This window comes from Cavia porcellus, unplaced genomic scaffold (genome assembly GCF_034190915.1).
Source record: "Cavia porcellus strain 051 isolate PalLab524CR breed Dunkin Hartley unplaced genomic scaffold, mCavPor4.1 scaffold_10, whole genome shotgun sequence".
NCBI lineage: Eukaryota > Metazoa > Chordata > Mammalia > Rodentia > Caviidae > Cavia > Cavia porcellus.
In genome coordinates, this window is record NW_026947493.1 from 4,560,059 (window position 1) to 4,586,717 (window position 26,659).

The following is a 26,659-nucleotide window of genomic DNA, read 5'->3' on the forward strand; positions in this document are numbered from 1 at the left end:
CCAGTTTGTCTACTTGCACTAGATCTGAGGGCACAGACAGCTATCCCAAAAATAGCAGGATATAGTACAGTAATCATCTTTAATTTCCTATTGACTTAATATGGATCCCTGTATAACTTATACTGTTTTATCATGACTGATCTTAGTTAAATCTGGTTTGTTTCTTTGCTGTTTGGTATCGACATATTTTATTCAAAACTGTCATTATTGATAGTATCAAATCTGATAGTATAGGCAACTACACTGAAGATGACAAGATTCACTATATACCCATTCTGGTTTGAGTATTACCTGTTTTTGAATTTTTATATTATCTACAAAGTTGTGTTTTTTATTAATATTGTTATGTACTGCTATATTCAATTATACTATATCTGATGATATAGACAATTCTATTGAAGACAACAAGAGACAACATAATAACCATTGTAGAACTCCTTGTATAGTAGTTTTATATGTCTTTTTCATTTCATGTGTTTACAGAACTATGTTTTGTTTTGTCTTGCTTTGTTCTGTTTCTCCCTCTAATATAGAAAAGATAGAAATACATGTTAAGACTCATGCATGCATAGAACCTATAAACAGTTTACGAGAACTGATCTTATAACGCATGACGAAATGAACAAATACTTTAAAGAAAAGAGACACTATAGTACCCCGTGCTGATCCTTTTGTGTCATGATATGAAATCCAGAAATACTATTATTCTTTGTTCAGAGTGATTTTAGCCTGCTTTGGTTTGTTTAATCTCAACATAAATGAAAATACGGATAACTGCATGTATGTTTAAATGTATGGAATTGATAACCATATTACTAAGTTTTTGTTGGATAGTTAAACAGAACTGTTTGCAGTCTCGCTATTTGAATCCCCACTTTGTATGTTTTGAATCCCCACTTTTGTATCTTGAACAATTATTTGTAAGAGGACAATATGTAATCATCAACTAGTGATTTCTTACTGTTTATTTTTTCTTTGAAAGTATGTATTATTTCTAACCTTTTTATGTTTTGTTTAGTCTTTCATTAAATAAAATTTTAGAAAGTAATAAAAATAAAAACTCCTTTAAGATTTTCACCATCTACTCAGCATGGTGCTATTATTTTGTTATAATCGAGACACTTGAACTTTTGTTTCTCTTACCCCATACAGAAGAATCAATAGTCTAAAATTAGAAGAGAAAGGAGAAACACTTGACTGTAGTCTGGATTTGTTACTAATACTTTAAAGGTTGTTGTTGCCAGTGTGTTAAACTTTATATATACTCACTGAAGTGCTTTTTCTAAAAGAATAATTAAAATATGATAGGTGACAGATTTTATTAAAATGAGTTCTGAAAAATATGAATTCTAGCCCAATGATATGTTATTTCAGAGAGAGTCAAGGATATCTGCCAAGTTCATACTATTTTATCCTCTCTGGAAAGTAGTGTCTCCCCTGATTATCCTTGGATGTGGGCATTAAAATTTTCTTTTTGTAGTTGTGTGAAACTCTCTCCTTGCCATTTATCTTAGAGCACTGATTTGTAGACTTCCACCCAGTAGTTAGAGGAGACAAAGGAGATGCCTGCTAACCTGGCTGAATAAGATTCTCTTACCTAGGTCTGTGCATTAAGATGAGACAGTCAGTCACACAGTGTCTGTTGGTGGCCAGAGCTGGACATGCAAATGGCTGCTCTATGGGGGAATATTTTAGTATGAATTTAGTTGCACTGACCAGAGAAGCCCAACTATTCAGTCCAGATAAAACTGGAATAAACATATGATCCAAGGAAAAGAGATGAGATAGGGGTAAGATTCATGATAGTTTTCTACTTCCTTAGCCCAGACCTTTCTTAAGGTCTGATGGCATTACTATTACTAGATTTCATGAGCCTATAACTGTATAACACAACCTCAACATCAGTTATTTCCATTTCACTAAGACGCTCAAAGTGCTTCTTCTGCTATTTGTAGTCAATAATGCTTAATTAATTCACAAAATACAGGTAAAGATCTAGGATTTTAGTAGCACATAGTTTAATAATACTGCATAGTACATGATAAAACATTGTTGTCTTTCATTGAATGTGTACAGTATTTTAGGTAGTTATTCATGCTAAACTTACATGTTTAGGCATATTTATTTATAATCTTTTATATGCTCTTGAGATGCTAAAATGATTATTCCCATTATATAGAAGAAAAGTCTCATCTTCAAAGCATTTAGAAAGTAATACTCTAGTGACAATGGTTGAATTTCAGCCTTGGGATGCAATTCTCTGTTTCAAAAGTCCACCTCCTGCCCATCTAGCAATATTACAGGCTTTCCTATGGCCAGACTCCTCTGTTTAATACCATTCCAACTGAGCTTTCAACTTCTTCATTGGGTCCCTATTTATAACAATACATGAGCCTTCAGTTTAACCCTGCTGCCATGGAAACTTCCCCAAAAGCCATCCTTGGCTTACTCTCTTTCACACATCCCACAGCTACCGTGTCTTAGTTATTTTTTCCACATCTGACATAAAATAGTGGACACTCAAATGTAAAATAGAAAGTTTATTTAGCTCACTGTTTGTAGAGGTTTTACTCCATCATAGGTTGTTCAAGGCATAGTGACAAGGTAGAGGGGTGTCGCAGAGGAGAAATAGTCCAAAGCATACAGGCAGGCAAGAGTGCATTAGCACCTTTTTTATTGCTTATATTTTATGAAGGTTACCCACCCTGAGGCAGGGTAGCACTCACATCCTTTACTCAAGCCAGCACCATGCCAAAGCCATCAGTGAACTTATTTAGTCATCACGCACCCTAGATCTAGCCCTCGGAGAAGTCACATCTATGACTGCAGGAGGCCTTGGGGAAACAGCTAGACACAGCCATAACAGCCCAACACCAAATCCTGACAGACTGCTCCTGAAGGGAGAATCTGGTCACTGGTCAGCCCTTCTATGCTGTTGTTTGGCCAGTGGAGAACACTGAAACTAGTTACACTGTCTCTTTTCTGCCGTGCATCCACCTCTATCCTCATAGTCTACACTCCATGATGCAGTCAAAAACCTTTTAAAGTATGAACCATGTCACTTTTCAGTGTACAGTATTCAGTTCAGTATTCAGGGGACAGTATTCAGTGTTCAGTGTACAGTGACCATGTCACTTTTCAGTTCACTGATAGTGATGTGCTACGCTGTACTACACACTAAGTTGGTCCACTCATCCTTGGAACTTACTGACCACCTCTCTGCACTCTCTCTACTTCAGCTCTGATGTCCTGCTTTCTGACCCCTGGAATATTTTGAGCAGGTTTGATTTCAGTCTTTACTAACCACTGTTTCCTCTACTAGTGATGCTGTTTACAGAGGCAGCTCTTCAGCTTGGACTCTGCTTCATTTAGGCATTTACAGTCCTGGAGAGCTATCCACTTCAGAGTCTCCCCCTGCAGTTCCTCTCACCACCAGACTGATTTCTTTATCTATATATGTTAATTGTCTGTCCCTCCACCCCCCTCCAAAATGCAAGCCTATGAAAGCCCACATTTGATCTTTTAGCTACACAAGTCTGTCTCCAGGGCCTCAGAACAGAGCCTAGAATAAGATGGAGGCTCCACCTGACTGAGCAAACAATTAAGAAAGACTAGATACCTGAAAGTGCAAATTAAAAAAAATCAGATTACATAGCTGTAACATTTTCTGTTTCTAAAGCAAAACCCCTTTGCTAGATTTCTGCTTTAAAACTATAGCTCTTTCTTCTCATGTCTGTGTAACATTCTTATGCTTTGTGATTTACTCTTATTTATGTTGTATTACAGCAGTTTCTTCACTATGAATTGAATTATACATTATCAAATTTCCATAAATATAAAGCATTTGATCAATAACAATATAAATGCAATATAAAGCATTTGATCAATAACAATATTGACTTCTGTTACCCCAAAAGCTCTTCTCTCATTTTTAATTGTTATAAGAATGTTTGCTTTAAGCTTTTTATTGAAGGATGAATAACAGGTAATTCTCATAAAATCTATGGAGTAAAAAGATTCCTCAGAAATTATAAATGAGTCCACCTTCCTTTTGTGGATTTTTAATTCATTCATTTAACATGTATTTATTTTGCAAATATTACATCTCAGGTGAAAGGCAGCAGAATCATAGCATGTTCCATTTATTTACAGGATTAAATACATTTTCTGCCTCTAATTTTGCAATTGTAATAATTGCTGAAGTTTTAATATTGATGCCAGATGTATAAAAGCTACTAAGTGATTACATTTTAATTGTTCCAGTAGCATTAGAGTTCTGTAGTTAATTTTTCTTCGCACTTACAGATTTCAGCAAATGTTTCATGTTCAAGCAGTAAAGAGATCTCTAAAAGCTAACATATAATAAGCATTAATATACTCTTACTGGTACCTATCAACTGTGTTCACTTTTTATTAGGATTAAGTTTTGATTGGTTATTAGCCAGCTCATAAAACATTTATGTTTTCAGTGTCCAGAATGACAGTACTTGTCCTTGAAGAGTTTGTATTTATTGAGTAATAATTCACAGAACACATTTTGAAACAATACTTAGATCAAAAAATGGGAAACTGCAGTGGATAAAGGCAGAATAAGTCTCTTATAGGATAATGACCTGGCTTACGTCAAGTTATTTAATATTTATAGTGATTCCATGATCACAGAAAGCCAACCAGAAACTCCGTTTTTCATGTTTTGAAGTCTGGTAGAAAAAATGGACATGAGGACTAAAATACATTGCCTATCCCTTGTGGAATTCTGACCATGTAAAGGAAGACTCGAAGTGTATTTGGATATATAGTATGAACTGAAGATTCCCTGAACAGGAAAGGGGGATACTTAGAAATACTATATTTCTTCTGCTTATTCTAGACTTTTTCATTATGTATGCTTATCCCGTATCTTTCAAATAATAAAAGAAATAATAATGTTATGTAAATGATAGACATCTAATTTTACATCACTACAGAAGTTTATATTTGTGCTAATTTTTGTCATGTCTCAGGGAAATTCTCTGAGTACATGAAAAATCACATTATGTTTATAATTATTTCTAATATAAACCTTTCTAAATATAAGAAACCCTCAGGACAGGTTGACATGAAAAAGCAAGCTATCTAAGAGGCATAAATAATGACAATGGCACCTGCAGTGAAAGCTTTCTGCACAATGCTCTTGTGTAAATGCACTGCTTAAATTCTACTGCAAATGACATCTGTTTTCCGCAATGAGCATAACTTCCTCTATTCATGGTGTATGAATATTTTTGAGGCTTAGTTTCATAACTAGTCAATTTACCTTGTGCTCACAATCAATTTCTCTAAGGTACTTACATATTCTTCATAAGCCTCATGGGCAGGAGGAGGGGGTGCTCTGTATCCTGGCACTGTTGGTGCCCCCCGAGCTCGAGGGGTCGGGACACCTCTTGCTATAGGGGGCACTGGCAGGGCTCCACGCGTCACAGTGGTTCCTCGAGGGGTGAGGACACCTCGTCCAGGAGGTGGGGGAAGAGGAATGGCACCCCCGCGACCCCTAGGAGAAACAGGTCGCATACAGATGAGAAAAAGCAACAAGCAAAGAGAACGATAACAGATAAAAATTCCCATCTCACAGCCTCTATACAGAGGAACAAAGCTGAATTTATGTTTCTCACTGTGTGTATGTGCCTGTGTATTTTTAGTAGAGATTAAAGTGTAAAATATTGGCTTTCCATACTAAAATATATTCTTTAAAAACTATGATTTATTCTCATAAAAAGTATTAATATTCTCCATTACATAGTTACAAAGCCAAAGAATAAGAAAAACCAGGAAACAAACACCCACATTGATTGTATTCTAGTTTGTAAGAACAACCAAATCAGCACAGTCTGAGAATAGAACTCACTGAACCCTCTAGGAACTGAGTACATGTGTGACTGTCCTTCTATTCAGCAGATTCCTCAGAGTGATACGCTATGTTGTCATTTACAGAACAACTCTCTGCTTGCACTGTGATAAACTGTGTAGCGCTCAGCATGGTATTATTCTGCTCAATATCATAGCTATGTTCAAGGTTACTTGCAATTCCAATTCTACCCTCACTGACATCATCATGCATGCCATCCCCTGAGCTGGTGAAATCACACACACACACACAATGTATTTTCATATAGTTGCTATGGTGCTACTGAAATATATTACTATTTCACAATAAAATGAATGGATTGAATACTCTGTATTGCAGTTCCTGGAACAAAGGTAACCTGCATTAAGAGGACGAGATCAAATGGTTGCTGACTTTTATGGTTTTTCTGAGGCCTTTAGAAAGGCTGAGTGTTTGTCTGAAATCTTTGGGCAAATGCATGGTTATTTCACTTTTTATTATATCTGAAAGGTTGGCCTCCAGAAAGTAGTGCTTTCAGCAGGAACACTAAAGCTTTTGGAAAAATGATGATCATTGGGATGTCAACAACAACGCTGGCTGCACCCCCAGATGGGATGTAGGTTATGTTTTCTGCTATGAATAGCAGCCAGCTGGCTCTTTCTTGCTTGCAGAAAATGAACTTTGAGAAGTGAAGAGTAAGAATTTTGGTAAAGCTTTTAAAATTTTTAAATAGATTATAGAGCTGTACAATAGAAAACTTAGCAGAGGACAGGATGAGCTAATTTATGTGGAACAGTCCTGGACCTGAGGATACAAAAGAACCAGAAACCCAGCTCTGGTTTCCTGTACAGCATCTAGGAGTACAATGTTCTACATTAGCATAATAACTCAAAACAGATCTATAAAAAGGCTATAAATAACCAATTTCACCTTCACTGTGTCTCCCTGCACCTATCTTTAGCCTCAAAAGTAAAATGAGCATGCAGCTAGGTTTTGCAATTCTGTCTCAGCTGCCTGCTCAGTTTGGTATTTTAATACTCTCAGAAATGTTCAAGTTTGGTAACCTATAAGTCAATTAACCTATGTGGTTATACAACTGAATAAGTTAGTAGATATTTTAATTAGATGAGAAGTATATTTTTTCTATGGAAATGCAAATTCTGAACATGTAACAGTTTTTTCTGAGTAAGCGTACCTGATGCTAATATCAAATCTATTTTTTCCTTTCATTTCTTCATCAGCCGATGCCCAGCTCAGCCCCAGGAAGCCTTCCTTCTGGGGCTGGTTCATCACTGCCTGTGCACTCCATCCTTCCTCTTGAGCATTTAATCCTGTTGCTGCTTGCAGTCCGAGAGTCACACCACCTATTTCAGAATACTGTCTAGGGCTAAATCTATAGATTTAGTCTTCTTTCCTTTATTTTTCTGACTTCTTCAAAGAACATTTTCTGTACTTAAATCTTCTCCTTCTATTCAGCCCTGAACCTGCTGTAGTCAGTCAGGTTCTTGCTTTCACACCAGGTGCAGACTGAGATCACCGGGTCTCCACCTACCTCCTTCCACCTACACTGGGCTCATAGCTCTGGGACTCTGTGGCTTCTCCATGAAAGGTAGAGCATGATTTGCAAGCTGTGTGTTTGGGTTTCCATGCTTTCCCTCAGGTCTCCTCCTTCCTCTTTCTCATCCCTCGGCTATTTCACTACTTCTGTTAATCGAATCCTTCTGAAGTATGGGTGTTTCCAACTTTTGTCATTAATTTTCTTTCTTCCTCTCAAGGATAAATCCTGCAGCCTCTAATTCTAAAGATGGCTGTTTACTCCCTAACTGCATGCTGTGCCCTGCCTTAGGCTCATGATCAGAAAGTTCTATAATTATCTCTATAGTAGAGTTACTTAAGGATCTTTAAAAAATTCCAAATTCCAGGCCATTCCACTGGCCTGTTGAATGAGTCTCTGGAAGCAGGAAGCCTCCACTGACTCTAGAGCACCAGCTGACCTGAAAACCACCTTCCTATACATTAGTATAACCTTTTCGATAATCCCGCAGTCAAGCAGCAGTTCTCAGCTACTCTAAATGATGATAAAACACAGCACAAAGAGAACATGCCACCTGCCCCAGGTTGCACAAGCAATCCACAAAGCTTGGATTAATTACAGGGATAATTATATTCTTCATTTAACTTTATCCTTCAAATAATCTTACCAGTCGCTTACCAGATAATAATACCAATCGCTTACCAGACTAGACACAAGAGAGTTATTTTTGTCTCAAGCCACTCTTATTTTCCAACATCCAACTGACATAATGTTTTAACCTCGAATCAGCTCTGCCTCTATACTCAAAGGCTGGTCATGCCTGTGAGTCTCAGATAACGGACTTGCTTTCCACTGGCTTTTGTGCATTGAGCCAGTTTCTCTCTGGCCCCCTTTCTCTCTCCCAATCACTCTAAGCCTCATGACCCTCTGCTTTAGAGACAAATATGATTTCTCTCCAGTTAAAATTCATGGATTCTATGTGTTAGTTCTCACAGTAGTAAACAAAGACTTTCAAAAGCTGCCTCTTACATTTCACTTTCCATGTCTCTCTCTCTGAGTATTGTAGTGATGATGTGTATAAAGATATGTTGTATTTTCTTTCTTCAGTTATATAAAATGAGTTATCATTATAATTTATAGATTTAATGCTTTGTTCTTTGGTTTGCATCATTACTGAAGGATTACTTATCATACAGATATGTTTATTAAATTCCTTTAATTAAATATACTTTCAAAGATTTACTAAAGTTATAAAATAGTTTAGATAATTTTTCAATGATCTAAACAAATTAAAAATTTAATTTTAATAAAGCTTTACCCCAATTGAAATCTTACATAGGTTACTAAATTATAATTGTAATGTTATAATAAGGAATACTATTATGAAACAAAACTATTGTGAATATCAAGACAAATAAATAGAATAATTTTCAAATGATTCTAATTTCAAGGAATAGAGAAGAAATGAGGGCTTGCTTTAGCAACTGCACATGCACTTCAGTTACATAATGTACAGCTCCTAAAAATGACATTTCTGAGCTACAGAAGAGGTCATTTTACATGGTTTAGGTTACGTGATTAAATTCATTTAGGATGACTTGCAATGATGTCACTTCATAATCCATCTATCTACAAGAGATCTAGAGACGTATACAGTTTTATAAACTGGTGTAGTCTTGCAAAAAGTAACATGTGGCATTAATTCTTGCCAATAAAGAAGTGATCCCAAGTTGCATCAGAGAATTCTAATTTTAATTTTCAGAAATAAAAATATAAAAATTAAGCCCTCAAACAGTTTTAGAAATTTTTCCTTTAGTTAAATCTAATTTTTAGAATTGCCACACTTTACATACAAGGTTAGTTTTATCTTTTATATCTTACTTGGAAAATAATTATTCAGAACTTATGTCTGATAATTGTGAAACTTTTTGAAATGTTTATAATTTAACTGTTAAAATTTTGGCAGTGGTGGTTGAAAATATTTGGGCTGTAATTTGAGATATAAATTAAATCTGCAAAATATCTTAGCATTTCTCAAGATAATTTCCAGGCCATATATGAAATAATATTCTGTATCTCCTTTGGAGTTGTAAAGGCCAATAACAGAATCAAGAAAACAAATGAGTCAAAAGTCTGTCTGAAGGCTATGAGCATTATTTATTTTTGTTCTAACTTTTTGCAAACCTGTGCTTTCTTTTCAAAGCTTGACAAATTCACAATCTACAAAACAAATGCTAACAGAGAAAGGTTTCAGTGTAGTTGCAAAGTGAATAAAATCAAATATGACTCTTTCTGACCACAAAGGATCAAATGCATCTGCACTCTGTATTCCTTGGCCAACAGCAATACAAGAAGTGATCTGGTTTTCTTGGTTGGTGACATACAAATTACTTGTATCTATCTATCTCCATGTTTACCTTCAAAGATTAATTCTATACAAAGGCTTTTGAAGGCAAAAATAAAATATAAGTTTTCTTTTTGTGCAAGTGGTTATTGTGTTAAAGGAGGCAAATGTTGTGTATCTATTTTTTCTAATCTGGGGATAAAACAGGATAGTAGAGTTTTAGGTTCATGTCCTTACTTTTTAAGGACAGTTGCTAAGAGCTCAAATTGTGAAGTCTGGAGTCAGACTGCTTGTGTGGTCTTAAGTAACAGTCTGTGCCGCTTCAGCACCTCAGTTTCTCTAAGTAAATGGTAGCTACTCCTAGTGTGTGATGAGTTTGCATCTTTATGAACTTACTAGGTGCTGCATGAGTCATTATACTCTTCAGCTGTGGGGGTGGGATTGTGGTTGACGCTTTGATTCCTGGTTGTGGTCTTGACACAGAGCAGGATAGAAGATGGCTGCCACTGCCCTTTGCTGCTGATTCATTTAAAATAGGAACCAACATACCTTGAAGGGGCCGTGGGAGCTACTCTGATCCCTCTGCCTCTGATCCCTCTGCCTCGACCAGAGTCCTCTGAGCCATTTAAGTAAGATAATTCACGTAGTTGCTCCTGACGAATTTCATCATTGTAGTCCTAGAAGAAAAAGTGAAGGAGTTAAAAAGGGACATGAATTTCTTAGAGCTAAAAACAAAACAAACCACAAAGCACACAATATGAAAATAAACCTTTGTGCTTTTTTGAATTCTTGCATGCAAAATATAAACTTATACAAAGAAGATATATAAAGAACATATACCAAGAAGATATATACATATATGTCATACATATATGTCAGTTTTTATATAGAGAGAAATTAAAATTGCTTCTTCCAGAAAGTACTCTGTAGAATATCAGAATAGATTTCCCAAGGTGTTGCTTAAAGTGTTAGCTAAAAAGGGAAGGCAGTATAGAATAAGGAGTTGGAATGCACCATGGTCATGAGGATTAATAACAAATAACAACATTTGGATGAATATGTGCAGATTATGAATGAATGCATGATTTTCAAATAGCTCCTAATGCATAAACCAAAAGAGGAAAATCCCAAGGTCCAACATAGATGCTGAGTACATATTGAAATCATAAAAAATATGTAACATGGCCCAACTTAAGATACCTGGAAATTGTAGAATCCCACCAAGCAATCCATTGTGCAACATGTAAAAACAAGGATTTTGTATGCATTTTATAACTGGGATTATTGAACTGGACAGCATTAGGAGAACATAAATTTCTCAGTAACAACCAGTGATTCAGTCCAAATCAAAGGGCTATCTTTATATTTCATCGATGTGGAACTATGTGAGTCATTTTAAGTATACTGAAGAGTGAATATGACTCATTATAGATGAAGGCTTTATTTTTAAAGAAAAAGTGCCAGTCATATCTGTTTGTCTTTTGAAAACACACACAGACACACATGCACACATTGCCCTAGTATAATTGGACAAAACTGAGTTACTGTTTGCACTATTTGTTTTAATTGGCCAATTTGATCTATTATTCCTCTCCAAATATACCTTTAATTGAAACCAGGCTAGTGGATTTTCTCATAGTGGCTGGAAGTCGACGAATTCAGAGTAGATATACTTGCAGAAGGTGGGCCTACTGAGTGATATTTGAGGCCACATTGTAGGATGAAAAGTCAACTGTGATATCTACAACAAGCAATGCCCATTTGTTTCCACAGACAGAGCACACACGTGTTTCAGTAGTAAAATGAAGGCTACACACAAACACACACCTCTCCTTGGAAACTAGCATAAATGTGTTTTCCCACAGAAACTTCTTACACATGCCCTTTACCTTGTGCTTCAGAAATGGCCTTGATTATAAGCACAATGGAGAATCACTGCAAAGCATTTATTTTATTTTTAACATGTTGCTTTCATGTTATAATCAGGTGCTCTTCAGGAGCTCTTCAGCACCTGATTATAGTGATAATATATAACACAGATGATAAAAGAGTCATATACTAGAAAATTATAGTTTCTATCATAATGTATTATTCAATTTCTGCCTCCTAATTTTCACATTTAAGCCTCAACTATACTAAATAATTGACATGTCTATTATTTTATTAAGATCAGGAATGTAATAAATTGCTACTAGTGGGTGAAGTGACCAGCTGCCATGAACAGAAACATCAACCCCATAAATCTCATGTAATACTGGTGATTTTAAAGGAAGTATTTGTAGGTTCTTCTCTGAGGAACACACATATTCACTTAGAGTCCCTAGGAATTACAGAAAAAGACTGACTTTATTGGCAATGCTGAAGCTGAGAAAAAGTTTAACAAACTGCATATACATTCATTATATACAAAATGCACCTTAAAGTATACATGCTTTATACCTAAATCAGAAAGTATTAGCCTAGAGATGTGGTCCTCTTCATTATATAATCATAAAACAGATGAAAGAAGAAAAACAAAAGGCAGAAGAGGAAGAAGAGGAGGAAGAGAAGAAAGAGAGCAATATACTAAGCAAATGGTGATACAATGGTTCCCTGTTTGTTTATAACTTCTTGTATCCACACAGACCAACTCACAAATTCTGGCACTAGTCATAAGATTTGCCTTAGCTTAAAAAAATAATTAAAAAGACTTCCAGGAGAACATGGCAGATAGATAACAGGAGCTATGGAGGCTCTCTGAGGTAGCCAGCTTAGAATCCAGGATTGGTACAGTGTGAGGAGTCCTATACCCTGCTGACCCAGGAACAAACTAAGCTAAGAGAAACCAACTGGAAATGCAATCCCGGTGCTATAACCAGAACAGATAAAATCTCAGCCATGAAGCTGGAACCCGTGCATCTGGAAGCCACAATTTGAATTTCTTGCCACCGCTGCTGCATCTGAATCGGTACAGCAGGAACAGAGAGATAGATCCTCTGAGAGTGGGAATTGGTGAACAGAGTTGAGAGTGGGACTCGTGGGGAGCCCTGCATCCATCTGTGGTGAGTGAGAGGAATGGGGACCGTCCATAAACTAGGAGGCTTCAACAGAGGACATTCTGGGACTGGGCAGACTAGCAAGAGGTTGCAGTGACTTTAGTCACATATTCCCCTCTCAAGCGGGGTTGGTGAGGAGTGCTTGGCCTGGGTGATGCCGCAGACTAAGATGCAGTAGGCTAGCCCAAACCACTAGGCTAGTCCCAGCACCTGGCGGTGCCACCTAGCAGCGAAGCCTTGAGTAGGTTGACCTGGAGGCGTGGGACCAGCAGAGGTTGCCCAGGTCTGTGTCTCCCTAGTACACTGAAGTGGGTGGGAACACCTAGTGGGTGCAATTCAATCAAATTGTAACCGACAAAGAAAGAAACTAGGCCTCCTATATATGCTTGTATGGAAGGAACAAAAAGTATGGAAAGAGAGAGCAACAAGAAAGGGTCCTCAGCCCCCAATCCTGAGAACACTGATCTAGGAAAGGTAAATGCAAAGAATAATGAGGACAGAAAACATGCAATATCAGACACAACACCAATAGACAGAAAGCGATATCTCTGGAGCCCCATAGACGAGTTCAAAGGTGAAGTTTTTAATGACCTAAAGCAAGATATAAGTAGAATAGTTAGAGAAATGCTAAGCACCACCCAAGAAAAAACAGATGGTGTAATGGAAGAACAGAAAAAAAGGGAAGAATTGTTTGATGGAGAAAATAGAGAAAACATAGAATACATGAAGCAGGTTCAAAGAGATTACCAGGAAACTAAAAACTCTATTGAAAGCTGGCATAACAGCTTGAAAGAAGCTAAGGATAGATTATCTGAACTGGAGGACAGATTTGTAATGTGGGAGCATGAAATGCTCTTAAAAATAACAAGAAAACAAACAGCAATAATACAAAGGCTTGAAGATGATAAGAGAATCTATAATTTAAGAATTAAGAAGGTAAAGGAAGAAATAGGGACACAAACAAATGAACTACAAAGGCTATTCACAGAAATAATCCAGGAAAATTTCTCTAATTTAGCAAAAGGTAAAGATACTCAGATGTATGAGGCATACAGGACCCCAGCCACCTACAACCCAAACAGAACAACACCCAGGCATATAGTAATCAAAATTCCAGAAATTCAATATAAGAACAGAATATTAAAAGCAATCAGAGACAAGAAACAGATCACTTACAAGGGAACACCCATCAGAATTACAGCAGACTTCTCACATAAGCCATCAAATCACGAAGAGCATGGGGGGAAATAATTCAAACTTTGAAAGATAATAACCTCCAGCCAAGATTGATATATCTTGCACAACTGTCCCTGGAAATTGATGGAAAAACAAGGTGCTTCCAGGATAAAGAAGAACTAGGGGAATTTGCAAACAATCACTTCAACTCTACAGAGAATACTGCAAGACATTCTAAAAAAAAAAAAGAAAAATACCAAGATTCCATGGCAAAGGGCCACAATGAATGGAGCAGAAAGCAAAATGAAGAAGACAAACTGACAACTAATAACAGAAAAAGAGCTCAACAGAAATGAGGCAGAGAAGGTTGGATGGTAGGAACAGCTATTTTGGAGAAAGCAAGACATCATATTAGCTAGTGCAGATTTAATATCATCTTGTTTTGAAGTACCATCAAGCTTTTGTTCTTCTGTCTCCATCGGTTTTAACATGTTTTATCTTATTGGATTTTATTATATGTGATAATATAAACAAAAACTTTTATAGACAAGGAGATTATACAGAAACCATTGTTCATTTTCTGTTAGTTGGTTCTAAATACCTTGTAATACTGTCATTCTCTTCAGTGGTTTTACATTGTCTTGATATGTTTGATGCTACAGTATACAAAGTTATACTCAAAGATTTCAAGGAAAGAGACACTATGGTAACTACTTTTATGTCGACGTATCTGGTGGTGAAACACTATTTTGCTTAAATGGCTATGTTTTGACCTGTGCTGTTTTGTTGTTATGTCCTCTTTTATCTCAATCTCCTTTTTTATTATTTACTTTTTTATTTTTATCGTTTTAATTAAGGGAAAAATTAAAAAATAGCAGGATACATTATAGTAAGCCAATTTGATTTCCTATTAACTTGATTTGAAACCCTGTATTGCTCTCACCACTTTGTTTTGACTGATTTTCCTCTATTTTGTTTTGCTTGATACTACCAAGTTTGAGAGTATAGGCAACAACTGTGAAGACAATAAGATTCATTATGACACCCATTCTGGTTTGACATTATCTTCTTTTGAAGTCCTGTAATGTCTCCAGTGTTTTGGTTTTATTGGTTTTGTTCTTTACTGTTTTGTTCAGTTTTATTATAACTGATGATATAGGCAATTCTTTTTAAGATAGCAAGAGGCATTATGGTAACCGATGTTGATCATCTCGTATTTTGTTTTTACAGTATGTATTATGTCCATCCTTTTGATTTGACTGACTCTGTTTTGTTATGTCACATTTGGTTTTATTCTCTTCAAAAAAAAGTGCTAAGAACTGTGGGAGTAATAAAACCAAAAATGTGCAATTGTCATTGTACAAAAGAGACGAGGAGAAAGTGCTCTAAAGGATATAACTACATGTATATTTAAGTGTATAAGATAGATAACCATATTACTGAGTTTTGTTGGATCATTGAACAGAACTGTTTGCAGTCTCACTGTTTGAATGTCCACTTTATATGCTTTAATTTTGTAACTTGAACAACTATTTCTAAGATGACAATATGCAATCTATTAACTAGTGATTTCCTACTGGTTTTTTTTCTGAAATTCTGTATAACTTGTACCCTTTTGCTGTTTTTTTTTCTTTTTCTCCTTAAATAAAATTTTAAAAATTTAAAAGAAAATGTAACAAATGCAGAACCTGGAAAAGTACTTGTGCATAGCTATTTGTACTTTCTTGCCACTGGAAACCCTGATGCCACCAGGTGAAGAAATTCAAGCTAGCTTCTCAGACTCCAAAACACCATGTGAGAGAGTTTTCAATTGCCCTTTTCCTCCACAACCATTGCATCTCGCATAGGAGTGAGGACATGGTAGCCTATCTAACCGTAGTCAAGATACTAGGGAAACAATCACCTGATAAACTCTAGAATCAGGAGAAATCAATAATACATGATAGCTGTTATCCTTTATGCACTGTGGTAGTTTGAGAAAAATCAACAAAACACAAAGGGAAACACAGAAGAGTTAGCATGCCACAAGACACATACTTCGGATGCACAAATGATCAGTCTGTCTCCAAACTTGCACAAGAGGGAGTGTTCTTGGGCATAGATGGTATCTGAATTTCTTGAGGCAGGTATGGTTTAGTGGAAAGTTAATACATATGAATACTGTAGCTTAGGAGCATAACATTCTTGAGTTTTCCACTACATCACTTTATTTCATGCTCTCCAACTCAACTGCACTGCAGTTTACTTCCTAGACAGCAATCTGTCAACATGGAGAGCTTCTGCCACTCTTACCCATAGGATTACACTGTACACTGAATGTTTTACTGACATTGAATGTTGTTATTGTTTCATATAAGCAAAACTGCTATGTTAACAACTGAATTCCCTATGCAGTTAGCCGGAAACACTCTGTTTTAAGAGATGAGTTATCGGGGCTGGGGGTTTAGCTCAGTGGCATAAGTGCCTGCCTTGAAAGCAGGCAGTCGTGAGTTCGATCCCTGGTACCGATAAAAAGTAAAAAGACAAAAAAAAAAAAAAAAAAAAAAAAAAAAAAGAGATGAGTTATCTTTCAAGCTACGGTGGCTAACACATTGCAGACCAGTACTTGCAGGTTCAAAAGGCCGAGAAACTCAGGTGTGATCCTCTGAAATCTTAGTGCTCCAAAGACCACACTATTCAAGACTGTCTCTTGGCTGATGATGAAAACTATTTGCCAAAATTGCTCTGTAGATGTCAAAATAGCTCCATTCAAGAAACATGATCTTCTCTATACTTCATGATTCCATGAAGGACCTGAGAACTCATCTTTCAACTTCACTGAATCAAGGTAGTCTAGAGGGTCCCACCAGTCTTTCACGGGGCACAGACAATGCAGAGGGAAAGCTCTCTGGCCTTATTTGGCTTCCTCTCTTTTCTCAAGAACATTTGCCTCTGCACTCATTTTGGCATGGACTTTTTAGATGCCCCAAATTAATAGAGAGAGAGAGAGTGGCTACAGAATCAATTTCCTATGATCAAAAAGCTGAAGGCTTTGGTGAACTCATTTATCTTAAAGCTGGTGGGCTGTATTTTATGCAGCACACTTTGCACCATGATTAAATAGCTCTACTTATCAGTCTTCTAAAAAGTGGTTTTTAGATAGGCTGAGCATTATTAAACTGAGTACCAAAATAAATAATCAGTAGTTTTAAGAAAAAACGTGTAAGTTGGCCAAACATTTTCCAATACTTCACTTAATAAAAAATATTAAAGACTAAAGGAGATGAGCAAACATAAACCATATCTTGAGTTGGAGATTAGAACAGCTTTGCAATAATGGAAAAGCTACTGCCTGCATGTCAACGGTGAGTATGAGAGATTAGGGTACCAAATAGTAGAATATCTTGGTAGGAAGAGTTCCAAATCTTAATTTTATTTTTTTCTGTAACATCCAGAATTTTTTTGTTATTGTGGTACTAGTATAAGTTTTTACAATTATGTGACATAACAACAAAATTATTCATAATATTCTATGTCTGTTCCTTTTTCCCAAGGCAAAATAAATTTACCCTATGAGATAATTTCCATGAAATTCATGAGTCTTTCTTTTTGGCACTCTGACAAAGCCCACCCACTGTTATAGCAGACGATGCAAACAGTACACACAAAGCTCAGAACACACAGATGTTTGGATGTTGCTAGAAAAGACTTATTATGCTCACAGTCTGTACACTTAATGTATACGCATACTATCTCGGTTTTGCACACTGCTGTCCATCTGTTGTGCTGGCATTTTGCCCAAATACAAATTGGAAAGATTATTTCACAGGCATTTTGATGCCAGGTAATGGCAGACTACTTGGGGGCACTGTACTGACTGTTTTCCTGCCAATTCCCTTCTGCTGAAACTCCAGGGGCACTGGTGCCACATATTTAAAACTGTGATTAGAGGTACTGGTAATGTGCAACTCAGCTTTACTAATGCCAAGACAGCCAGACGACATCAAGGAAAAATGACAATACAGTGTGCAGTCCTTCAGGTGTAGCAAGAATCTCTCTTGTAGCATAACTTCTAAATAGACTTGCAAATCATTAAAAACCCCAGCAAAGAAAATATAAAGGAGGTAAATCTAGCAATCATAAAAGGAAAATAATCACTTTTCCATGAAAGTCTTTAGTGATCAAACAGAGCAAAGTAGAATCTTGTCAGTTAAGAAACGAAAAAGAGCAAATCGAGTGGATGTTCATGTGCAGTCATGAACTGTGCCATAAAATAATAAGGTTGGAAAATCCTTAATAACCCAGTCTTCTAGCACATTATTTCTCGGGTGGCTCATCTAAGAGTGTGTGAACAGAGCACAGGTTTGTGAAATGGAGCACTGTGTCCAGCACCTATGGCCTGTAGTGTCACTGCAGGCAGCCTATGGGCCCATGCTCAGGAACTCGACCCCAAAATTGGGCTTCCAGGAAGGATCCCAGTTTTACTGTAGCAGACTCTCACTGTTGGCCATACAAAAGATGGTGATGGTTGGAAAGCAGACAGAATTCAAGTTTTGCTCCTAATTTTTTCACAAAATATCATTTCTGGACTAATTCTGTTTCTAGAAAACAAGAAGGTAGTCATAAGGAATCAACTAAACATTTCCCAAGGTGTATCCACAATATCTTCTCAATAAGAAGATTCCTGTGAATATTGACAGGAAGGAAGTTACTGAACTATTACTTTCTACTATAATATCAAAGTACAAGTGATTGGTATGCTGTGTATATATGAAAATGTGGCTATATATTTATTCATATAGTAATTTTTCTGCAAAGTCATACTGAAATAACAATTGCTCCCTAAGCTAACTCATTTATGTATTTCTTTGCCAATAAGAGACACGATGAGAGAAACAGAAAATTTCGAATAACTAGTTATAAGTAGTAGTAACAGCCTCTTGAGGAGAACGAGGATATTTCAGAGTTTTACACATTGCTTTGCAGCACTAGTTTAATGCTGGTGTAAGATATGAATTGTGATTGCAGTCTTAGGTCTCCAGTGGCAGAAGGAGCCTCCTGTGGTTATTAAATGCTTCAGCTTTGCTTGGGCATTTAGCAAACCACAATCACCACCCTTGTCTGTCTTGTGCACTATCACGGATACTGCTTCCAAACCATAGGTAAGTACAGAGAATATGTATGATCTCTTCCTGCCTCACTGTCTAGATAACAGAAAAGTGGGAGTATACATCCAGATTTTAATTTTATGATGGACAAAAGGATTCTCCCAGGTGGTTTGATTTCACTAGGTTTCTAAAACGTATTTAGTTTGAAATTAATTCTACTTGTATTTACAAGCCAGCCATCATAAGGCTTAGAATTCATTTTGAGGAGTTTCATACAGCCTTATATTCAAAAGTTAAAAAAAAAAACACTTGTACAACTTTGTCATTTTATAGACCTATGTTGTTTTATTATTATTATTAACATACTATAATATTATATTATAATTATTATTTGGTACTAGGTACTAAACCAGGGCCTTAAACTCAGCTGCAGCCCAAACTCTTTAAATCTATGTATGTATATATGTGTATATGTAAATATATATATATGAGAGAGATAGAGAGAGAGAGAGAGAGAGAGAGAGAGAGAGAGAGAGAGAGAGAGAGAGAATTTCTCACTAAGTTGCTTATTGGCCATGCTAGCTATAAATTTGTACTCCTCCTGCCCCAGTCTCCTGGGATTACAGGTATGTGTCACCATGTCTCTCTGAGTTATTAATTTTTTAGTAGTTACTAATTTTTAAGAGGCAAAATGTACACAGAAACTAAATCTCATAAAACTACTTTAAAAAAAGAAACCTGCAAAAAACTGCTTTATTTTTCTAAACTGTATGAAGTACAATTAGAACTTTGAGACTTTCCCCAAACTTTTGAGATATCTCAATGTCTATTTTATCTACTTCAGAATAGAGCTACACCATATTTATAGATATATAAATTAGTATTAGAATAATTTTCAAGTACTACCTGTACATTACAATCATGGTCTTGTCTTCATCATTATCAGTGACACTTTAAAAAGTTTGAAAATTGATGCAAGATTAATTAAAGAATTAAGATTTCAAGAGAATGAGAAATAAAACATAACGCCCTGTAAAAAATTGTAGAGTTATCTGATAATTTGATCTCCAACAGACAAAGAATTCTTAATACCCCACAGAGTTAAAGAAACAGAGCAACTTAATAAACAGGAACCACAGAGAAATTTCACCAAAGATATTCAGATGGCACATAATATGAATACTCAACACCATATGCTATTAGAGAATTGCACATCAAAATTAAGAACTATTAGATACCTATTAAAATTTGGAAAATGCAAAATTATAATGCCAAGGGTCTGGGGATTTAGCTCAGTAGCATAAGCGCCTGCCTTGCAAGTCGTGAGTTCAATCCCCAGTACCAAAAAAAAAAAAAAAAAAAAAAAAAAAAAGAATTATAATGCCATTTTAATGCTAGTGAAAATGTAGAATAATGGGAAATTTTACATACTGCTGGTGGGAATTCAAAATAGTATATCAACTTTGTAAGACAGTGTGACAGTTTCTTACGGAGATAAACATATTTGCTGTATAATCTACCAACTGTGTTTCTTAGTATCTACCAAATGAGCTGAAAACTGCAGAGTAACCTAAAAAGAGATATTTATAAGCAGCACTAATCATAACTGGAGAAATTTAGAGGTGATCACGATGTCCTCAGTAGCTGCACAGATGAATCATGGAGCAATCCAAATTGGGGAATTATACATCAGCACATTTACAGGAGCCATCAGGCCCTGGATAGATATTGAAGATATGCTTATTAGTAAGTGAAGAAGCCAGTATAAACAGGTTGCATGTTGTATGTTGTCAACCACATGGTATTCTGAAAAGGTAAATCGATGTAGACAATAAAGGATCATTTATTGTTTGGGGGTAAGGTGTGGGAAGAATATACAGGTGGAATCCTGGGATTCTAGGGCAGTGAAAATATCCTCCATAATACTACCATGGTGGATACATGCCATACATGTGTCAGAACACAGACAATGCACAGCATCAAGAATGAACCCTAAGGGGCTGGGGATTTAGCTCAGTGGCATAAGCGCCTGCCTTGCACGCAGGCAGTTGTGAGTTCGATCCCTGGTACCAATAAAAACAAAAAAGACAAAAAAAAAAAAAAAAGAGTGAACCCTAATGGGAAGCTTGGACTCTGCATGATAGCACTCTAACTAGGTTTATCAAGATTCAGAAATGGAGCACAGTGGTGTGGAATATTGGTAGCAGAGGAGGCTCCCCATATGTGGAAAATCTCTTTACTTTCCTCTCAGTTGTTTTGTATACTTACAATTACTCTAGAAATGGAATTTCTTAAAATCCATCAAAATATGATTTGACAGTATGATATTATAAAACAGACAATCCCATTCAAGGTGAAACAACCTGTGCAAGGTTAAATGTAGGGTAACCAATCCATCTTGGTCTTCATCAGAGATGGTAGACTACCGCATCCTCCCCCAGGAGCACACCTCAGATCCCCATGGAGCTCCTGCACCTCACCAGCAGACTGCATTCATTCTATGGCACCTCCGAGAGCGAGGAAGGACTGGAGGATTATTACTCCTTCAAGCCTCAGAGTCTATGTGATGGAGGTGAGGCGAATCACAAGTAGGAATCTTATGGCAGAAAATATTTTAAATGCTTTGCATTTCTCATATGAATCTACCTTTTCCTCCCCTCTCATTCAGATGTCCTGTCAGCCTAGACTCCTGAGAAATTAGGCCTGCTAGAATTGGAAAAAGATAGATGCTGAGTCAGAGCTCCCACTGTGCAGCACATTCTATAAAGGGCTGGTTGAAGAGATGAATTGTCCCCCAAACCCATGTTTAAAGCCTTGACACCAATGTGTGTCTGCAGATCAAGTGTTTGGGAACAGCCTTGTCAGAGGATGGGGATCCATGGTTGGTTGACAGCCCCTCTAGGCAGAGATGCCACAAAGCTGCCTATGCACCCCACTCCTTCTCTCCCAGTAAAGGAAGCTTGGAAGAGGGCTCTGACCCAGCTCATCCATGCTGGCACCATCGTCTGAGAGCTCCGGCTTCTCAAACCTTGAACCCCTGTATTTCTGTTGCTGAGGCCTGCCAGTCTATGTGCTGTGTTGTTGCAGCCAGAGATGATGGGAACAGGCTACATGCCTGCTGCTTTCCACACGCTCTTTCTGAGAACAGTCCACACGCTCCTTCTGAGAACAGAAAATACAAGAATGCTGTATCATCTTTGCTGCCACATGGGTATAACTGATGCTATCCTGAGTGGTGCAATGTGTTTGACATGTGTGTGGAGTTTAGTTGTTTGACTAACTAATTAAGACTAAGTGTTGATGCAAATAAGTCAGATAGGCTACTTTCTAGCCTGGAGACAGAAACACAGCTATATCTGGGACACTGTCTGTGTGCCATGGAATGAAACACAACTTTCTTCTCCCCATTATATACATTATCTTATCTCTAAATGAAGTCAAGTAAATCTATCCACACTTCTACAGATACAAAGAAGATTCAAGCTACACAGCTAGGTGTAATCTCACATAGTATTTCCATTCATGGGCGTTACATGCATGTGGACCTAGGAGTACACGTTTATGAATATATAATTGCTTAAAATTAGAAAGAAAATAAAAATTGTGTGAAAAGGCCAGATAAAGGAAAAGCGTACTACATAAACAGACAGACATGTATGTGAAATACATGATTTTGTAGAAATGTTTTAAAATACAATGGTTGGTTTAAGGCGTAGTAGGAGAAAGACAGCAAGAGCAATAGAAATGTGACTATGGGCCTGAGAGAAGTGGAGATGAGAAGCTCAGTGTAACAAAATGAGCAATAAATGATAGCATAGCCATTTGTTGGCACACTGGAAATTGACTGCACAGAGCTCAATGAGATCTAAATTCGCAGTGTGATTAGATGAAACTGTGATGTCAAAATCATTTATGTAAACCAGCTGGAGCAAAAGACCAGTTTTACTTTCATTTGTAATATGCTGGATACTGTTTCTGCAACACTCCTATCTGTAGAAATATGACTAAAAATGACCTGTCCTTTGGTAGCTTTTTTCTAAAGGGTATCTTTTAAAATTCTTTATTTCAGATTATTTCTGGCCAGGCTCACTGTACTGTCAAATCTAAAACAAAACAAAGAAACAGAAACACAAAATCATAACCCCTTTCAAATTCTGAAAATTGCTGGCATCGTGATGTGTGATGTGCTAACGTAGAGGATCTGCCTCCCGTTGTGGAGCTGTGAGATCTCATACTGTGCTATGGAGCCTTTGTCATATGATGCTTCTGCAAACAAGAGGGTGAAACACCTCTTCAATGTCTTTTCCTCCTCTCTACATTTCTATGAGTGGTGTGATACAAATCCATATTTATATATTTTGAGTTGTAACAAAAATCAATTTCTACTTAACAAATATGATACATAACCCTAGAAGTTTAAAGTAGATAAAATTATACATATCATGACACAATAGAATATTTAAGTTAATTTTGTGGTAAAGAAATTTAAGTCTCATGACAGTTTCCATGAGTTAAGGTTTAAAAGTATGGCCTGAAATGATCTTAGGTTCTGTAGTGGCAGTGTCTTACCCAAATTATGAACATGATTGTCTGTTCCATCTGCTTGGGTCACAGGCATTGACACCTGTCTGGTGGCTGAGTGTAAAATGGTAAGCCTTCAAAGGCCTCAACATCTGTGTCTACAAAATGAAATTAACAAAATCAACAAGCAAAATCCTATGAGTGCAGGAAGAAATAAGTAAGTAAACATATGTAAACAGCTTCGGACAGTGTCTATCACACACGGAGGGCCAGACAAGTGGTAGCTAATATTTTCCCATGGAGATTTAGAATATCCTATTCTGACACATCTGTTTGAAATGGCAGGCTGGATCAATTGTGAACATTTTAGTTTATTTCTTTGAAGATTTTAGCCAAAAGTTCAATCCTAGATATTATATGTGAAAACATTTTAATCGTACTTTTCTTTGGACTACAATAGACTATGAGATATGAAAAATTTATTTTAGAGTATTAAGGCCAAAAATGAGAAGATTTTAACACAAACTCTGCTTTGCTAAATTCAGGAAGATGCATGGCCATGAGTCAGTTTGTGATTTTTCCTTCTGGATTGCATTCAAACAAGTTGAAAGCTTCCTGCTTCAAGTAGGAAGCTTTTCTGGCCTGCATAGCTGGAAGGAATCCAATCCCAAAATGTGCAGTCAGAGCATATTTAGATTTAGTGTCATGGTATCATCCATCCGACATAAATGTTCAGGGAAGAATGAGGAAACAAAGAGTTTGACTTAAAAGTTTTTATAGAAAAATAACTCATGAAAAAGGTAAATATTTATGGTAAAATGGGAGATTTCTTCATCAGTCCCTGTGTTTGCATTTCATAATGATTACATTTATCATGGGGAGTTGGTGCATGAATGAAACATATCTTAATTGCCTTTTGTCTTATTCTCAATCCGTGCTACCCCGCCCGACTCCTTCCAACTCCTGGTCCCCCTTCCCTTTTGCAAAAGCTGTTTTCATCATTTCCCCTTCAATTCTTTTTTAACCATCCCTGTTCTTCCCTTTCCTCTTCTATTCATTCTCTCTTCTGTTCCCCCATTCATTTGAAAAAGATTTCCCTACTTATTTACCAGAGAGAGAGAGAGAGAGAGAGAGAGAGAGAGAGAGAGAGAGAGAGAGAGAGAAGGGGCTAGAAGAACAGAGAGAAACAGAGACATAGAGACAGAGAGATTGTCACATAAGAGAAACTATGCAATAAACTCATGCGTCTGACCTATTTCCCTTAACATTATAGCCTCAAATTGCATCCCTTTGTATATGAATGCTTCAAATTTATCTTTCTTTATGCAGTACCCCAAGAAGACAAAAAGTAATGAAATAAACTGGTTGTGGTGGTACATCCCTGTAATCCCGGCACTTGGGAGGCTGAGGCAGGAAAATTGCTGTGAGTTGGAGGCCAGCCTGGGCTACAAAGTGAGCTGCAGGCCAGCCTGAACTGCAAAGAGAGATCTTGTCTCAAAAAGACAAAAAAAAAAAAAAAAAAAAAAAAAAAAAAAAAAAGTAATAAAATGGTTGTTATACTAAGATGCTGAAAAATTAAAATAATTGATTAAAAGATAATTAGCAAAAATAGTTAGTTAAAAGGATTATTAGCAGTATTGTCATTCTGTACTGAGCTTGTTAACCTAGTAACCAAGCACCAATCACATAGTTATAGATTAACTGGCCGTGCTGTCACGCTGTTCTGTATGCATCTTTCCCCAAGTAACCTGTTTGCTGTGTCAACCTTTGTTCCCTTGTAAGAGACAAATGATGTTGTGTCAACCACTGTTCCTTTTATGAGAGACAAATGTTCCTGGAATTGGCAGACCAAGGGCTGTGAGTTGGCTAACCACCTACTGTGAAATGCCTCTGACCTCAAGTAAAGGGGAACAAAGGCCCACCTTGTTTCTGTTTCTCATCACTATGTACTTAATGATCAATGAGCTAATTGTAAATGAACTATAAAAATCTGTCAAAATTCTAACTCAGTTGCATAGCTTTGCAAATTTCATCTGCATTGTGTTGCTGGGCCAGCTAAAACAAAAGTCCTGCTTCTTAAAACAATATTGTTTTGCCCCATCTTTTTTCCATCTCGGGGGTCTTGCCCCATTTTTCATCTGGGGGGCTTTTTGGGGAAGTACAACAATAGCAACATATGTCAAAGTACCTACTCAAAGAAAAAAATTAATGCAAGAATAATACTCACTTCTAAGTCAGATTTTTTAATAAAAAATGAAAAGGCAGAGCATATTATATAATATTTAAATTAAATTTTAAAAATTTCACTCATTTAGGGGACACAAAGAGAAGGAAAATATAAAATATCAATTCATTGGTTAAGTATCAGTCATCAAACATATTATTGATATTCAAATTGCATGGTAATATCTATAAGCAATTAACAATGCAAGCCAGAGTTACAGGTGATATCAAGGTATTTTTAATGCATTTGTCATTTCCAGTGCTTACATTCAAAATAAATGTTAAACTGTACTGTTCAACAAGTGTGTTCTTCTGTCGTTAATGTACTAAATTGTTTCTCCTGAAATTTCAAATAGAGTATATTCTATTAACATCTTGAGTTTCATTACATACTCATTAAAACAACTGTAGTGACTTTCTTTTAATATGTAAATGAATATTTTAATAAATTAACTATTTTCTGGTTGGAAAGATTCCTGAGATTTTAAAATTTTTATATTAAAAAATTCTGAAACTGTTAGGGATAAGCAAACAAGTAACATGAGACTGACATTTTAAAAACAGGTAGTAATCTTTCTTCTTCAAAAAAGTAAGTATGACAATAGGTTAGGGTTTATATTTTCATATCCTAGAGTGCTTTTTTTTTTTTTTTTTTTCTTTTGGCTGTTTGTCATACAAAAAAGTCAGCTAAGTCTGGGAACCAGTGCATGTGTGGGCCACTGCCAGACTGGAACAGCTAGACTCCAGCCCCTTTCCAGGGCACAGACTGGCAAACAAGAAGTACCAATTCCTCCCCCAATCCCACCCCACCCTGTAAACAACCTGCTTACCCCAGAGAAACACAGCTGTGATGATAACTATGGAAGTGAAATGAAT

At 36.6% G+C, this 26,659-nt stretch overlaps 1 protein-coding gene across 10 annotated transcripts in view; it reads right to left on the minus strand.

Annotated features, from left to right (window-relative positions):
• Window positions 1–26,659, minus strand: part of Khdrbs2 (KH RNA binding domain containing, signal transduction associated 2) — a 636,480-nt gene that overhangs the window by 208,339 nt on the left and 401,482 nt on the right. For all 10 annotated transcript variants that reach the window (XR_010050030.1, XR_010050028.1, XR_010050029.1 and 7 more), the window contains 2 exons: window positions 10,291–10,418; window positions 5,332–5,530 (listed from right to left, as the gene is read on the minus strand). Coding sequence is in view for 2 of the 10 variants with exons in the window: in XM_063256924.1 (XP_063112994.1) it covers window positions 5,332–5,530; window positions 10,291–10,418 (327 nt within the window). In the remaining 8 variants the exon portion in view is untranslated. The remainder of the gene's footprint in view (window positions 1–5,331; window positions 5,531–10,290; window positions 10,419–26,659) is intronic.